General features: G+C 41.4%; 2 protein-coding genes across 2 annotated transcripts; both read left to right on the top strand.

The window, feature by feature from the left end:
- Positions 1-449: 449 nt before the first annotated feature.
- On the top strand, positions 450-6,407 carry LOC117533555 (BTB/POZ domain-containing protein 3-like). The gene is made up of 5 exons (XM_034197354.1): positions 450-583; positions 1,237-1,493; positions 2,239-2,329; positions 3,385-3,503; positions 3,756-6,407. The coding sequence occupies exons 2-5, from the start codon at positions 1,312-1,314 to the stop codon at positions 4,786-4,788; spliced, it is 1,425 nt and encodes a 474-aa protein (XP_034053245.1). The 5' UTR covers positions 450-583; positions 1,237-1,311; the 3' UTR covers positions 4,789-6,407.
- Positions 6,408-10,012: 3,605 nt separating this feature from the next.
- Positions 10,013-17,474, top strand: acaa1 (acetyl-CoA acyltransferase 1). Its single transcript, XM_034197372.1, has 12 exons — positions 10,013-10,271; positions 11,245-11,338; positions 11,952-12,009; positions 12,339-12,418; positions 12,556-12,598; positions 12,711-12,809; positions 13,953-14,033; positions 14,367-14,557; positions 14,790-14,969; positions 15,786-15,841; positions 16,047-16,192; positions 16,278-17,474. The coding sequence occupies exons 1-12, from the start codon at positions 10,098-10,100 to the stop codon at positions 16,351-16,353; spliced, it is 1,278 nt and encodes a 425-aa protein (XP_034053263.1). The 5' UTR covers positions 10,013-10,097; the 3' UTR covers positions 16,354-17,474.
- The last annotated feature ends 2 nt before the right edge of the window (positions 17,475-17,476 follow it).

The following is a 17,476-nucleotide window of genomic DNA, read 5'->3' as shown; positions in this document are numbered from 1 at the left end:
ATTTTACTGTATTCAGTTTCTTACGTATTTACATTTTGTGGAAATATTGTCTTTATTATTAATTTGTTACGAAAGTCTTTAAAATTGTTTTTAAAAATATCTTTTATAATAATACTATTTTTTGCTCTGTATTCTTCCTTATGTTTCCTTTAATGCACCATTTACATGAAAGCTAATTAATTGGCAATACAACCAATTCTGAAATACTTAGTTATTAAAAATAATTTAAATGTATCAGCAAAATATTTGTAAAGCCATGTAAAAAATGGACTTCAAATCGGGAATGCATAAAATAATTCAATTGACTGAGTTTTGAAATTGCATTATTGACAGAAAAAAAGGAAACCAATACCAACAACAACCACCTGTTGTTATTTGTGCATTATAATACAGTGTAATTGCAGCTTCCGGCCGCCAGGGGGCAGCGCGGTGCCGGCAATGAGTTGACTCTGCAGTAAACATTAGCAGAAGAAGCTAGCTAGCTCCTGTAAACAAAGCTGATCCGCCTGTCTGTTAAAACAACCAACAAACTGCTTAACCCGGAGAGGAGATATGATTATAAACACGTCTACATAACACTTAGGTAAGTATACATTCAGGTTATCGCCAAATAGTTTAATGCTAAGCGAGAAATTAACTCGAAAAAGCACCTTTTGGTTTGTCAGCTAACTAACTAGCATACACATGCTAAAGTTAACACTAGAAAATCATCCGGGATCTGAACGTTGACTTAATTATTTCATGTTTTACTTTGATCACGACTAATTTGACTTTGTATTATATATTGTCAGGTGGAAATGATGGAGTGTTAAGTTAAAAAAACTGGTGTAACGGATGTGGATGTGTGGCTAGCTTAGTTAATGTTAAGTTAGCTCAAAATGAACGTCAAATGTAACGGCTTTATTGTCATATGCACACTATCCACAGTGTAGATATGGCAATGACAATGCCCCAAGCTCCTCCAACAATGCAACATAATATATATAAGACATAAACAATAGTGCAAACTGAAGTAAAATAGTACAAGATGATGTTGCAAGTAATGCAGGAGAAGTGAACAAAATACATGTAAATAGAATGACCTAAAACAGGATGTACAATTAAATACTGTACAAGGATCAAATACTGCTTATGGATTGCTGGGGGTCTTTGATGATCCTTTGACCTATATTGAAGTTTGGATGCCTTTTCTCAGTGTCTGAACATAAAGGGCATTTACTCTGTGTTTCTCTCCAGACTCCGGTCCGACAGCAGCAGTACACTCCGGTCCTGGAGCTGCCATGTCCCGGCCTGCAGTCTGACTGTAAGATAATGGCTGCAGAGCTGTATCCCACCAAGAAGCTGGTCCCCTCCACCTCAGCGAGTAGCACCGCCACCTCTTCCTCCTCCTCATCCTCCATCCAGCAGTACCAGCAGCAGAACCAGACCAACAACAACTCCAGCAACCAGAGCTGCTGCAACTGGCAGGGCCTGTACCCGACCATCCGGGAGAGGTCAGCCCGAACACACCAAACTACAGATATATAATAGTGATGAGGTGTTTGAGACAGGTGCAGGCTGCTGGGTGATGAGAGTAGGAGAGGTTAGACCTGTCATTATAACTCATTTGTAATGGTTTATACATTGTCCCAGAAACAATTGCGATTCACAATGTTAGTGTCATTTAAACACCACGTTATGCCACTGATATAATGATAATATCATAATGTAAGTATAGCCTTTCCAAAAGCAATACACTTAATGCTAAAGACCATTCAGACCTTGGACTGGTATTTGAAACTGAATCCTCAATTAATTAAACAGATACGATAGAATCACACAATTAATACGTGACAATGCCCACGTCTTATTTTGATAGGGGAAACCTTTCCGTTCACTCTGATGTCATTCTTATTCAAACAAACACGCAAGTAAATACAACGAGCAATATCAAGATTTCAACAAATGCTTGACGTAATGTCTATATATTAGAAAAAGTTGATAACGTAAAAAAAATTGAGGTCGATTTAATGTACCATGATTGTAACGCCTATGGAGAGATCCATACGAGCATAATATGTTGAGTTTACAGAAAAGTATGAAGTTTTAACAACATACTGATACAACAGAGACAATCCAAATGACTAGAATGGTAATCTGAGCGTACTGTGTATGATCACGAGGCTCGAGGAGGTTTTCAGGCATCTCCCAGGTGTCTCCAACCAAAATAACAATCATTGTTTTTTTGTGTCCTTGTAGGAATTCAGTCATGTTCAACAATGAGACGATGGCAGATGTTCACTTTGTGGTCGGACCACCTGGCGGGACGCAGCGAGTACCAGGACATAAGGTACAACCCGTTTTCTCCAGGCATTAACTGTGATGCTTTTAAAGAGGGAGACCATGAACAGCTGTTTGTGGTTCTTGATTTGTCTTACGCAGTTATATAAAAGATTAGGGATGCACAATATTGGTTTTTTGAAACCGATACCGATAACTTCCTGCTTCTCAAGACCGATACCGATAACCGATAATAATATAATATATGTATATATTAAATGTACCTGTAGTTTTTGCACACCTGGTGGTGCCTTTGCAGCTGGCTTTGGATTCGCCGCTAGTTTAGCAGCGCAGGCGTCTTCGTACGCTTTTAACACACCATCGTAGCGATGGCGATGTTTCAGGTGACTAATCAGGTTGGAAGTATTATAGCTCGTTGCCTTTTTCCCTCCTCGTGGAACTTCTGCATTTGTTAATACAAATAGCAAGCGAACTATCTAACTCTGAAACTTTGAAATAGTCCCATACTACCGGCGACATGTTTGTTTACTGTCCTGGCTTCACGGCCGCACACCATTTACGTCACAGCCAGGCATGAGTTAGGGAGCGCTGGATTTGTGAAAAACTCCCCTCTTCCTTAAACCACTAATACCACAGTACTGGCAAAACGGGAGGAGCGGAGTGAAAAACAAGCGCCCCTCATCCCAATCCACCCACACCGCAGTATTTTTTTCTTTTTTTTTACCCAAAAAATATATTGTATATTATCGGGGCTATTAATACTGTTATCGGGTTTATCGGGATGACGTCATAATTCCTAATATCGGACCGAATATTATCGTGCACCACTATAAAAGATAGTTTATTATTTTTTCCTTTGACTAAAACAAGGCTAGGTGGACACTAGAACAAAGCAGAACATGCAAAACAGGGAAACCTTTGATGTTGAAAAATTAACCTCATTGTCATAACAGCAAATAAGTTAAGTCATAAGAATCAGACTGAAAGGTTCAAGGCTTTTATTAGTCACAGGTACATAGCTACAGTGTAGTTATGACGTCACATTTGTGTCCGTTTTAAGTGGAGATCGTGTCTCTCATGTTGTTATACTTGCTCCTCTGTCAGTACGTCCTGGCCGTCGGCAGCTCCGTGTTCCACGCCATGTTTTATGGAGAACTGGCCGAGGATCAGGAAGAGATCCGGATCCCTGACGTGGAGCCGCCGTCGTTCCTCGCCATGATGAAGTATGTCTCAGATTCATTCAGTGTTTATGGACTGGGCTTTTTGCTTTGTTCCTATTAAAACAATATACTTCACAGTACATACAATCGTGACCTAGTTGTATTCCACTATAAAATAAGAATAAGTTAAATGTACGTTTTTGAAGTGAAGTTTAGTTTGCTTTGCACAGCGCTTTGAGGCATTTCTTGTGAACTGGGGCTATAATACATTTTGATTTGATTCGAAGGCTTTAATCCCATCCTTTAACTTCTCAGGTATATCTACTGCGATGAGATCGACCTCTGCGCTGACACGGTGCTCGCCACCCTGTACGCCGCCAAAAAGTACATCGTACCTCACCTGGCGCGGGCCTGCGTCAACTTCCTGGAGACCAGCCTGAGCGCCAAGAACGCCTGCGTGCTTCTGTCCCAGAGCTGCCTGTTCGAGGAGCCCGACCTGACGCAGCGCTGCTGGGAGGTGATCGACGCTCAGGCCGAGCTCGCCCTCCGCTCCGAGGGTTTCTGCGACATCGACTCTCAGACGCTGGAGAGCATCCTGAAGCGGGAGACTCTCAACGCCAAGGAGATGGTGGTGTTCGAGGCGGCGCTGAACTGGGCCGAGGCGGAGTGTCAACGCCAAGATCTGTCGCCGACGATTGAGAACAGACGCTTGGTTCTGGGGAAAGCCATCTACCTGATCCGCATCCCCACCATGGTGCTTGAGGATTTCGCAGACGGAGCGGCGCAGTCCGGCGTGCTCACACTCAACGAAACCAATGACATCTTCCTGTGGTTCACCGCCGCCAAGAAGCCCGAACTCTTGTTTTGCAGCAAACCTCGTAAAGGTTTGGCACCGCAGCGTTGCCACCGCTTCCAGTCGTGCGCCTACAGGAGCAACCAGTGGCGATACAGAGGGCGCTGCGACAGCATCCAGTTCGCCGTGGACAAACGGGTCTTCATCGCGGGATTCGGTCTGTACGGATCCAGCTGCGGCTCGGCAGAATACAGCGCTAAGATCGAGCTGAAGCGCCAGGGCGTGTCCATGGCTCAGAGGAACATCAAGTACTTCTCTGACGGGTCCAGCAGCACGTTCCCCGTCAGCTTCGACTACCCGGTGCAGATCGAGCCCGACACTTTCTACACCGCCAGCGTGGTGCTGGACGGGAACGAGCTCAGCTACTTCGGGCAGGAGGGCATGACGGAGGTTCAGTGCGGGAAAGTGACCTTCCAGTTCCAGTGCTCCTCGGACAGCACCAACGGCACCGGGGTGCAGGGAGGACAGATCCCCGAGCTCGTGTTCTACGCCTGAGACGAGCAGAGACTCCTGCTTCACTGCCATGGACACTTTTACTTTGAACGTGTGGAGACGAGTTGTGTTTTTTTTCGGAGGGACGGACTCCTGGAGTTACTGCTGAGTCATACAGTGCTGCAGTGACGAGTCCTAAAACCCGGAAGTGAGTCAGCGTTTCACCACTTCCGGTTCCCTCGCCTCAGAGCCAACGGGATTTTGAACTAGTTTTTGGAAAATAGCTGGAACTAAGGTCTGTGGTTGAGACACATGTAAGAGACGGATCCTGTTTTGTTCTACGACATTAAATACATCAGCAGTGGAGATTTCTGAAGAGTTTACGTGTCTGAAAAACGATGGTTGTTACCAATGTGGCTGAATAGGACTACAGAAGTTGTCGAGGACGTTGACGTCATTACGCCGAACGCGTAACACTCCCGCTAAGTTTGTTTGCCCTGTTCTGCTTGAAAGCAAGTTCCCTGCCTCCTGCTAACTGTTCAAACAAACGCTTCAACTCGTACCATTTAGAATCTGTATGTTTGAATATGGATCTTAAGTCGGCGTGACGTTGAAGTCGTGCGACCCTGCTGTAGTTCGTTTATAGCATAACGTTAGCATTTTGCTTCTGGCGATTAGATTTACGATTGGAAAGTTATAAAGTAGGGTAGACGTGGAGATTATCCGGCTGAACAAAACGTGCATTTATCAAACAGGTCCGTTTTCCACAGACCTTATTTTTTACAATATTCCGAAATCCCGTTGCTTTTTCGTCGAGGGAACCCTTGCACCGCTTACTTCCGGGTCGAACTACAACTATACGTCATCACTGCTCCGCTCTATAGAGACGTGGCGGTGGAAACATGAAGACACGATGGAAGAACCCTCACATGTTTTTGTTTCACAGCTGCTGTCGTTGTGGTCATCACTGCTTCACTTTCTCTTGAAATATAAACCAGCATTACGGGTGGGAGATATAGAGGAAATCATGGTGCATATGCAATTTTATATTACGATTAAATATAACAAAGAAAAACATTTAATGGGGAAATTATGAATGGATCAAATAATCTTAAAGGATTGTCCGTATTTTCACTAATACAGTGAATTAAACAAATCAAAGTATTCATCACAATAAGCTGATACTAAAAACACCATAACGCTGATTCTTGATTTACAGCATTGCTCTTAATGTCCGTATGCAGTTCGTTGTTATTACGAATATAACGCTAAAGTAAACAAGACACTTTCATTGGACGATGACTAACCCCAGGAACATTAAAATGCTCTCATTAATGTGCAACAAGTCAAACGTACAAACAAGTGCAGCGCTTAAAAGACTTAAGCACAATGCCAAGTGCTTTTTTTAAATTAATATAATACGTTATCCGCGACCTGGACAACTTTCCAGGCTCACAAATCCTCATCTTTTATTCCTTGCATATATAAATGGTAAAAATTAGGGATGCACGATATTGGTTTTTTGAAACCGATACTGATAACTTCCTGCTTCTCAAGACCGATACCGATAACAAAAAAAAATGTACGCCACTAATTATTTTAACGCGATTAACGCATATGTATTTTTGTCCTCGGCCGCCCCGTAGTTTCAGAGCGCATCGAGTTTAAAATACCATCTACAAGCTGATGCTGACAGCCCCGCTCCTGCCGCCCGCTTGCAGCAGACCACACTTCCACGCTCACCGGCAGGCACCGACTGGCTGTTGGGAGGACCGGGAGGGTGTGTGTATGTGTGGCACGAGCGAGCGAGAGAGAGACCTTACGTGCATTGTTGTTGTTAGCATCTGGTGCTAGCTAGCTGCGCTAACGGATATAAGGAGCTGTTTAAATGAAAACAGAGGAGCGACATTTCGCCACAACTGCGCCGAGCACTTGACTTTATGCAGGAAGCCAGACAGTGGGACATTGTACGAGAAGTCAGCACACTCAGCACGGATAGTGCGCAACATGATTGCAGCGTCCAGGCAGCTCCGGTTCGAGCATATGCCTTGAGTTGCACATAGCACCAACGCCCATACCACCGACGACATGTTTGTTTACTGTCCTGGCTTCACGGCCGCACACCATTTACGTCACAGCCAGGCGTGAGTTATGGAGCGCTGGATTTGTGAAGAACCCCCCTCTTCCTAAACCACTAATACCACAGTACTGGCAAAACGGGAGGAGCCGAGTGAAAAACAAGCGCCCCTCATCCCAATCCACCCACACCGCAGTATTTTTATTTTTATTTTTTTTTTACCCTAAAAATATATTGTATATTATCGGGGCTATTAATACTGGTATCAGGTTTATCGGGATGATGTCATAATTCCTAATATCGGACCGATAATTATCGGGCCGATAATTATCGTGCATTCCTAGTAAAAATACAAACCAATCCAACAAAACCTGAAACAATTAATCTGTTTGAGTAATTTCCAACTAAAACAAAGTCAGAATTCTCCTGATTTTTTTTGCTTAAATTTGAAGACTTTTTGATTTATTTTCTACTTAATGACCGTAAACTAAATATTGTATAATAAGTTGTGGACAAAACAACACGTTTGAGGAAGTTATGTTGGGTTAGGGACACATTTATAGTTTTTTTGCCCTATTTTCTGATAGTTAATTGACTGATTGACAACGACATTAATTAGTTGTTGCCATGCCACCTGATTTAAAATATTTCACGGTTCAGTTTGAGCGTTCATGTACTTCCACCATCTCTACATTTAAAAGAGCTTTGCAGTTTTATTGCCCCGTAAATAATATGTTCCGCGTTATGGTGAGAGAGCCACATAGATATTAAAATGTTGACATTTCAGCTGAATGATCCCTCATGACGTTTAGACTTTGGCTAACCCTTAGATGCCCTTAGAGTGACTACACTCTTCCATAAGTGGGTCAAAAAGGACCGTATTAGAATAATGTGTTTTTATGTCATTTTGGTTAAGAAAATCACTTGTATAATATTTAGTATTATATTTTGGTTCACGCTAGAAATATTCTATATTTAATTTTTTTAAAAATACATTTTGAAAAAAAACGTTTTCCCATAGGAAATGCATGCGGGTCATTTTTGACCCACTTATGGAAGCTTGGGGTAGTAATACAAAAACTACAATTTCTTAAAATGTCAATTTAAAATTTGAAATGGCGTGATATCCAATATATGTTTTTTGAGGAATAGCTACAAAGATACTTCCAGAAAAAACCTCACCGGGTCAAAAAAGACCCACTTATGCATCTAAGGGTTGATATCATTTAAAGTGTTGTAAACATTCCTGTTGTTACTGAAGGACTGAAGGACTTGTAAAAAAAAAAATGACGCACTACTTTTCACCTGAGCAGGTGCTCTGGTATTTAAAGCTGAATTGTACGTTCTTATATAAGTATATGAAACTCCTGTTACGTTTCATTCACACTACGTTCAGACGTACTGTAACTTCCTCTGGTGCTGTATACTCACTCCTTCTTCTCGGGTGAAACGTGGAACATGAAGGGGGTTTTCACACGCCTCAAACACTACCTGTACATCTGAAAGGATTTCAACTATAACTATATTTTTTGTGTTTATATTTAAAGAACAGTATTCCTCATTCAAGACCCTGATCTTCATCCAGTCGTGTAAATATTTCCGTGATTGTGTCCTGAGAAACTTCTTCTTCTTCTCTTACTCTCTTTGGAAATGGAGGAAAAAGCTGTTTTATATGATTCTATATTGAAAAAAACATATTTTTGGATGTCTTTGTTTCCTGTTATCTGATTCCAACCAGAATGTGCAGTGAGTCGGTGGCCTTATGAATGTGTTGTGAAACATTTGGAAATAAAAGGTTCAGATGTAAAACTGTTGGTTTTCTTCATCCTGCAGACACTCGTGTTTTCTTAAAGTACAATTTTAATTTGTTACTTTTTTGTTGATAAATGTTAGTATGAATCCATTTAAGGCAGGAGTGTCAAACTCAAATACACAGTGGGCCAAGATTAAAAAATGGGTACTAGTCGAGGGCCGGACTGGTTCAATGTTTATTGCAAAACGTATTAATATTAAACCTGGAACTAACAAAGCTTAAACTATTGCCTATAAAAACAACATTAAATAATCAGTTGCATTCATTTCTTATGGCTCTATCTGCAGCTTTTCCAGAGTCATTTCTTATGATTACATTTTCCCACAGGCCAACAACAGCTTCAACAAAACTATTTCCCTCAAAGAAAAAACCAATCATGCCCTGTTGTCTCAAGAAAGAAAGTGCACAAGGAAACATCCATTAAACTCAGTGTGCTGCTCTGTGATGCTAGTTCAAGCAGATACTTGGCATCTCATCTTGGGTGCAAGTTCATCAATGTTTGGGGCTCAGGCTCTGAGCTGAGGAGACCCTCAGGATGGAGTGAAGGTGTGCGTGCAATATACCGACGGGCCAGATCTAATAGTCATTAGAAATTATCCTGCGGGCCGAAATTAAATCCACCAAGGGCCTGATTTGGCCCCCAGGCCTTGAGTTTGACACATATAAGGTGCTATAAGGAGTTTTTTTAATGAATCCATGAGCAGACATCAGAGACAGAAATAAAGAGAGATGCTGTGATATCAAGCATAGTGCTAGTACATTTACTTAAGTATAACTTTGAGATACTTTCGTTGTAGATTCATACAATATTACAACAACAATAAATCATTATGTATTGATCAGAACCTGTTTTTGAATGTACTATGAACGGATAAAATAGCCAGTTTTCTAACACAAAATGAATTTAATCTACCTCATTGGCAAACGAGAGGTTAATAAAAACAGCAGCTGCGTAATCAATAAGAAATATTTACTCAAATACAATTTTTAAGTACTTTTACTGTAGATTCAGATAAATAATGCAACATAAAGTCAACAATATTATCTATAACTATGTAAAAGATAATACAGGTCAGTAAAAATACAAATGTATACATTATACAAACATTAATGCAAAATAACCAAAAATTAAAGAGAAAATTATTTTTTATGGGAATAAAATACTGTTAAACTCTAAAAACGTGGGTATTCTTTATAATGAAATACTATAGAAGTACATGTATCCTTATTCAATTATCAAACCAGTGTCACATACATTGTTATTCATCTTTCTGTGTACCATTATGTTGAATACATGTCTACAATTGTTGTGTATATTAAAGTTTTTAAATAAAGATTGAAGTATTAAAAAAACGGTTTTCTCGATTCGCTGTAGTTTGTCCCTCCGCGCTCCCCGTTCAACAGCAGTTCCTGACAGCAGAGAGCAGAGTACAAACAGGCACGTGCAGATCTGTGAATACAAACAGTTTTTTAATCGTCGTAATGCACAGATTAAAGATCATTTCGGGACACCTGTCTCCCCCCGGATCCTCTGAACACAGGCGGGACTTATGGAGGTCTGATTGCGGGGCTATAGTCACCAAAAGCCCGCAGGATGTGGTGGTTGTTCACGGGCTGAGGACCGCTGTGTGCAAGGCGAAGAGAGGAGCCTTCAAAGTAAATAACTTTAATATGTAAACTACTTCATCTGTAAAGGTCTTAACATCTGATCTGAGGGGAACTTCTTGTTGTGTATGTTTTACTTGTGATTTGTGCCATTTTGAAAAGCACTGCATGTTCTGTAAGAAAAGTGCTATATAAATAAAGCTTTATTTTATGATGTTTCTGCCAAGTGGGCTAAAGTTTAGGGACAGATAATCATGAAGCAGAGAAACTGTTATCTGCAGCATGCAACTGTGTTCCTGTGTGGAAGAAATATTCACAACTGAATTACAAATACTAAGTCCTGCATTCATAACTTTACTTAAGTCACATGTGTAAGTGTTATTAACAAAAAGTAAAGTATTCATTGTGCACTAATATGTTCCCAGTCATTGTTTTATTATTAAATATGAGTTTTTATAAGAATATTACCGCTGCATTAATGTGTATTTTACATTTTACTGGTGTAGATGTTGAAGGTTGAGCTCATTTCAACTCCTTTATGTTTAATCTACGGCATTGCATCATATCGTAAATCCTCTTATGTTTGTATCTTTGTCCTGTCAGAACTGGGTATCTCTAACACTTCAACTTTTCATGAGTTTCTCTGAAAAAACAGCCCTTTTTTCACCATAACATTTCCCCCAAATCTAAACAGAGATCGAGCCCACCTCCTCACAACATGTTGAAATGTCCTTGGGCAAGACCTTAAATGAACGAGCTAAGTCAAATGTAATGATGTTCCAACATAAAGGAGCATTTCATCCTTCAGATTATTACATACATAACAAATCTACACATCTGGGCATGCATGGTTTTCACTGAACAGGGAGAGGATACAAAACACATCTGGACTGAAGCTTTCAGACAAATGTAGTGCAGGGAAAATGTACTATATCCCCTCTGAGATGTGGTGTCAGTCCTCCAGTCACCATTGAATGATATTATAATTATGACATGAGGTAGACTGATATAATGTCTCCTGCAGGACACCACGCCTGACGAGATGCTCAGCGCCGTGATGAAAGCTGTGATGACAGACGTTGGACTCTCCGCCGACAAACTGGGAGACGTCTGTGTCGGTGAGATAAGACTTTACAAATCGTCCTTTGACCGCTGTCCTGTTGAATAGCGGATTTAATCTTAATTGATTTCATCTCCTAGAGATTCAAGGCTTTATTGTCGTGTGCACATTAGCTACATGTACTGTAGTGAACAACTTAAGTCACAGGCTCCTCCAACAGTGCAACATGAATATAGTAGAGGAGAAACCACACACACACACACATACCATGTATACATCACTTCAGGGGACATTACATTGACTTACATGCATTTCCTGGAGACTTATCCTAACCTTAACCATAACCAACACATGCCTAACCCTAAACCTAACCAAGTCTTCACCCTAAAATTAATGATTCCCCTTATGGGGACCTCCAATTGTCCCCATAAGGGAGGCGAGTCCCCACACGTGACTGTGTAAACAGATGTAGGTCCCCACAAGTATAGTAATGCTAGGCCACACACACACACACACACACACACACACACACACACACACACACACAATAAACTAATAATGTATTCTGTGTTATATTATAGTACATTGAATACAATCAAATGAATTTCTTGTCTTATTAGCTGCAGTATTTAAGTAGGACACACTTTAAATGCACTGTGTTTTATCTGCAGGTAACGTTCTGCAGCCCGGAGCCGGTGCTCTGGTGGCCAGAATAGCTCACTTCCTCAGGTCAGTATCATCACCATCATCATCATCATCATCATCATCATCATCATCATCATCATCATCATCATCATCATCACCATCATCATCATCATCATCATTTACAAGCATGAATAGAAAAAAGACTAACCCCCAAAAACATTTAAAAAACACACGTAGAAAATGTACATGACATCACTGCTAAATTATATAATTAACTACCAAAGACATCAACTGACATGACGATACTTACATTAAGATAAGTAAGGTTAGTAACAATACATACATACATTAGAAAAAACAAGTTAAAAAAAGATAAAAGATATATAATTATTACTAATCTGTGTGTCTCTCAGCGGGTTTCCAGAGACGGTTCCTGTCTCCACGGTGAACAGACAATGCTCCTCTGGACTGCAGGCGCTGTTCAACATCGCAGGTACAACTCTGCTCTCATCACTTCATAACGAATAAATACACCGTGTGTTTACCACAGACTGTATATGTATTTATAAATGTATATACAGACTGTATATCTGTGAAGGTGTTTACTCTGTGTTTACTCTGTGTGTGCAGGAGCCATCAGGAGCGGGTCCATCGACCTGGGCCTCGCATGTGGGTACGTTAAATCATCATTTGAACTTTGAGAAACTACATTTACATTTAAATTGTGCTTTTCCTGACAGTAAGAGTATAAAAGTGTGTGTCCTTTGTGTGTGTGTGTGTGTCAGCGTGGAGAGCATGTCGCTGCGTTCCATGGGGGATCCTGGAGATCTGAGCCCGAGGCTGACGGACTTCGACAAAGCCAGAGACTGCATCATCCCCATGGGGTGAGACCACTACAGTGTGTGTGTGTGTGTGTGTGTGTGTGTGTGTGTGTGTGTGTGTGTGTGTGTGTGTGTGTGTGTGTGTGTGTGTGTGTGTGTGTGTGTGTGTGTGTGTGTGTGTGTGTGTGTGTGTGTGTGTGTGTGTGTGTGTGGGTGTGTGTGTGTGTGTGTGTGTGTGTGTGTGTGTGTGTGTGTGTGTGTGTGTGTGTGTGTGTGTGTGTGTGTGTGTGTGTGTGTGTGGCCTAGCATTACTATACTTGTGGGGACCTAAATCTGTTTACACAGTGAGGGGAATCATTCATTTTAGGGTGAAGACTTGGTTAGTAAGGTTAAGGGTAAGGGTTAGGCATGTGTTGGTTAAGGTTAGGATAAGTCTCCAGGAAATGCATGTAAGTCAATGTAATGTCCCCTGAAGTGGTGTGTGTGTGTGTGTGTGTGTGTGTGTGTGTGTGTGTGTGTGTGTGTGTGTGTGTGTGGTGTGTGTGTGTGTGTGTGTGTGTGTGTGTGTGTGTGTGTGTGTGTGTGTGTGTGTGTGTGTGTGTGTGTGTGTGTGTGTGTGTGTGTGTGTGTGTGTGTGTGTGTGTGTGTGTGTGTGTGTGTGTGTGTGTGTGTGTGTGTGTGTGTGTGTGTGTGTGTGTGTGTGTGTGTGTGTGTGTGTGTGTGTGTGTGTGTGTGTGTGTGTGTGTGTGTGTGTGTATAACTCAGGGAAGAAGGTCACTGATATTAAATAGAAATCTAGAATAAAAATTCAAAATCCCCAGATTTGTTCGTGTAGTCCCGAATCTCAAAAATCATATTGTTCCAGAAATGTGTTTTTGAGATACCACCAACAGTTATTACAAGCTCAAAATGTGTAATAGTCCTCTTAAATGAATGTGTGTAATCACAAAATGTATTATCGCAATACCAAAAATCCTGTAATCCAAATTGTTATGTTCTTCAACTTGCCGATGTAGTTATCATGAATTTGCTGTATTCTAAAATCCCAAATTAGTTTTTTAAGGCTTTTTTGAATTATCTCCAAAATGCTCCAATCTTTAATTTTGTGATGAGCCCTAAAAGGAATTTATATAACGCAGAAAATGTCACCAAAAGTATTTACCCTAAAATGGATTCATCTTTATAGGTGTTCCTTTGTTTTTGCAGCGTCACCTCAGAGAACGTAGCAGAGAAGTTCGGGGTCTCCAGAGAGAAGCAGGACGCCTTCGCTCTCAGCTCCCAGCAGAAGTGAGTCAAAAACCTCAAAACATCAACGCATTTGAATATTGATGACAAACTTAAATGATATGTAAAAGATAAGATTTAGTCTCACTATTCCTCCTCAAGGTCCATTGCAAATTCTGTCATGATTGCGCATCACTCAGAAGTTTTACTTATTAAATTAACATACACTAATCTGCATATATATGTGGTGAAGCAAGTGTACAGACTACGTGTAAATATACGTGTGTGTGTGTATATAGAACTTTGAATATATTGATATACTAAAGTACTTATTATACCCTTATGTACCCAGTGTCTCCAGGCAGTATTAATGTGTTTATTTCTCTCCTCTCACAGAGCGGCGCGGGCTCAGAGCTCCGGTGTGTTTGAGCAGGAAATCGTCCCGGTCAGCACGAGGATTATAGACGAGGACGGGACCGAGCGAGAGCTGACGGTTGCTAAGGACGACGGGATTAGAGCGGGAACCACTCTCTCCGGACTGAACAAACTCCGAGCCGCCTTCAAACCGGACGGCAGCACCACAGCAGGTCCGTCTCACACACACGTTCAAATCTCTACAAACCCTTCCTCCATAGTGAGGGGGGATTTAGGCTTGGTCTGACTCTAAAGCCCCCTGAGACTAATGTGTAATTTGTGATATTTGGCTATATAAACAAAATTAGATGTGATATTGTTATTTAATTTGTTTGTGTTTTTTATTCCAATAATTATATATTTTTTTATATTTGATTTAACTCTCTCACATACTTTGTGTCTCAGGTAACTCCAGCCAGGTGAGTGACGGAGCAGCGGCCGTGCTGATTGGCCGGCGGTCAGCGGTGGAGGCTCTGGGTCTGCCGGTGCTCGGGGTCCTGAGGGCGAGCGCTGTGGTGGGGGTCCCTCCAGACCTGATGGGCATCGGACCGGCATACGCTATCCCTGCAGCTCTGAAGCAGGCTGGTGAGAAGTGTGTGTGTGTGTGTGTGTGTGTGTGTGTGTGTGTGTGTGTGTGTGTGTGTGTGTGTGTGTGTGTGTGTGTGTGTGTGTGTGTGTGTGTGTGTGTGTGTGTGTGTGTGTGTGTGTGGCTCAGTGATCTCCACGCGGTGGCGCTCCTCCGCCTCCTCCCTCCCGCTCCCTCCGTCTGTTCTGTGTGTGTGTGAGATATAAGATTAAATAAATAAAAAAAGATATATATTTATATCAAGATTTTAAGTTAGAATCAGCTTTACAAAGATAGAATAAAATAAAAACAATGGCGTGTGTGTGTCCTCACAAAGGTAGAGAGTAACGAAGTACATTTATTTAAATTGTGTGGTTCTTTGCTTTGAGTATTTCTACTCCATTTCTTCTCAGAGGTAAATATTTTAACTTTAATTCCACTACGTTTATTTGACCGTGACAACCACATTTACTTTACAGATTAAGTTTGATAAAGTTAATGTGATGGCTTTCAAAGTATATTCTGTTGATTATGTTCACCTTCACAAGCTGCAACATGAATGCATCAATAATTATAATGTAACATTATAATAATAAATATATTTGCGTTGTGCTCTGGTCAGACCAAATGATATACTGTAACCAGGAGAGGATGAGAGACAGCTTTATACGCGTGTTTAGCCTTAATTTGGCTGTCTTTAGTCTGTAGAGTAAAATGCATTTTAAAACATCGATCAGAGGGACATCTGCTCACAGACGTTCTCAGCTCCCAGAGGAGAAACCTTGGTCATTCTTTTTTGCTGAAATACTTCTTCTAACTTCCCGTTTCCTCCTCAGGACTGACCGTGGCTGACATCGACGTGTTTGAAATCAACGAAGCCTTCGCCAGTCAGGTGAGTTCAGACGTGAAAACTGATGGATTTCATTACCTACAGGTTTATGAGCTCCTGTCGACGGTGTTTTTTTTTGCATGTTAAGGAGATGCACATTTGGCACACTTGAACTTAAGAATGAACAAAGGTCATTATGATCTCACAGGAAGCTGTAAATCAAGGTGTTTTTTGTCATGTATATCTCCCTGTCCCTCCCTCTGCCCAGGCGGTGTACTGCGTGGAGCACCTGGGGATCCCTCTGGAGAAGGTGAACCCTAACGGGGGGGCCATCGCTCTGGGTCACCCTCTGGGCTGCACCGGGGCGCGGCAGGTGGTCACGCTGCTGCACGAGCTGCGACGCAGAGGGAAGAGGTTCGTCTGATCATCTCCTTTATCACAGACACACAAGACCTGTTTGAAGTGTGTCTAAACCAGTGTTGTGTTCTGCCGTCTGCAGAGCGTACGGAGTCGTGTCCATGTGCATCGGGACTGGGATGGGAGCGGCGGCTGTCTTTGAATACCCCGGACCGTAGGAGACAAACACTGTGAATGTAAACCCCTTTCCGACATGACATGTTATCTGCCTTCTCAAAACCAAATATGTTTTACTCGGCTAAGAGAGGCGATTAGGCGCATTGGCATTTACCACGCACATACAATCAAGATGTTTTTACAGCACGGCGACCAACAGAAATCTACACTTTACATTCTTTTGAAAGCTACAAGTTGAAAAGTCAGGAGCGCTTTCTTCCTGTAATGCCAGAGAAACAGCTTCATTTCCTCAGACAACCAAAATCATGCAGCTCTGGTAGCTTTCCAAAAAGGACTCTTTTTTTGCTTTTTGTCGCCATGCTGTTTAACATCATGATCATGTGACCCGGATTTATGGCAGTCTCACTACAGAAATATCCTCTGAGCCGTGTGCAAAATGTTTTAAACCCATCCTTTACCGTCCTGGAGCAGTGAACATTTCTCTCTGCTCATGCAACGCTTTCTGTTTTCTCTTGCCCGGATGAAAATGTTGTGAGTTGTACTGAATTAATAATAATATGTAAACAACATCCAGTCCAGATACAACTTGCTAAGCTCAAGATCCTGTGTCATGTCTGAAAGGAGCTACGAAACAATGGATCAACCTTTCAATGAATCTCCCTCTGAACTAATGCTGCTGTTCTTTAGATGTTAATACTTGTGTAGAAGATGTATTTCAAGTGCCTCTGATTCCACATGATTATCTAACCTCTCCGGTCGTTTTTCAAGAATGGATTCATCCTGCGTTTATCCTCTGATTAAAGTGGAGAAATAGTGAGCATGGGGCCGGTTTTGATGTGTTTTCTGTAAAAGTCAAAGAGAGAGACAACCTTATTTGACATAACATTAAACTGCACCATGCCAGCAGGCCTGAATCGTCTATATTCCCTACGAATGAGTGTGTAGAGAGAATTTACTGAATGTTTTTGAGGATGTAACGACTAGAGGATGTTTTGTCAGATCTAAGGACCAATCCAAAACAGTTATTTTGCTTATAAATCAATTAGAATGACTGCTTTTCTTGCTAAATGTCCAATCTCCTGAAGTGATTTTTTTTAATAACTTGTGAAAAATGTCTGCTTCAAATGGATTTTCTAAGTCACAATAAAAGATTTGCACAGGATC

This window comes from Gymnodraco acuticeps, unplaced genomic scaffold, assembly GCF_902827175.1.
Source record: "Gymnodraco acuticeps unplaced genomic scaffold, fGymAcu1.1, whole genome shotgun sequence".
Classification (NCBI taxonomy): domain Eukaryota; kingdom Metazoa; phylum Chordata; class Actinopteri; order Perciformes; family Bathydraconidae; genus Gymnodraco; species Gymnodraco acuticeps.
The sequence above is the reverse complement of the archived record's forward strand: the minus strand, read 5'-3'. Positions and strand labels throughout refer to the sequence as shown.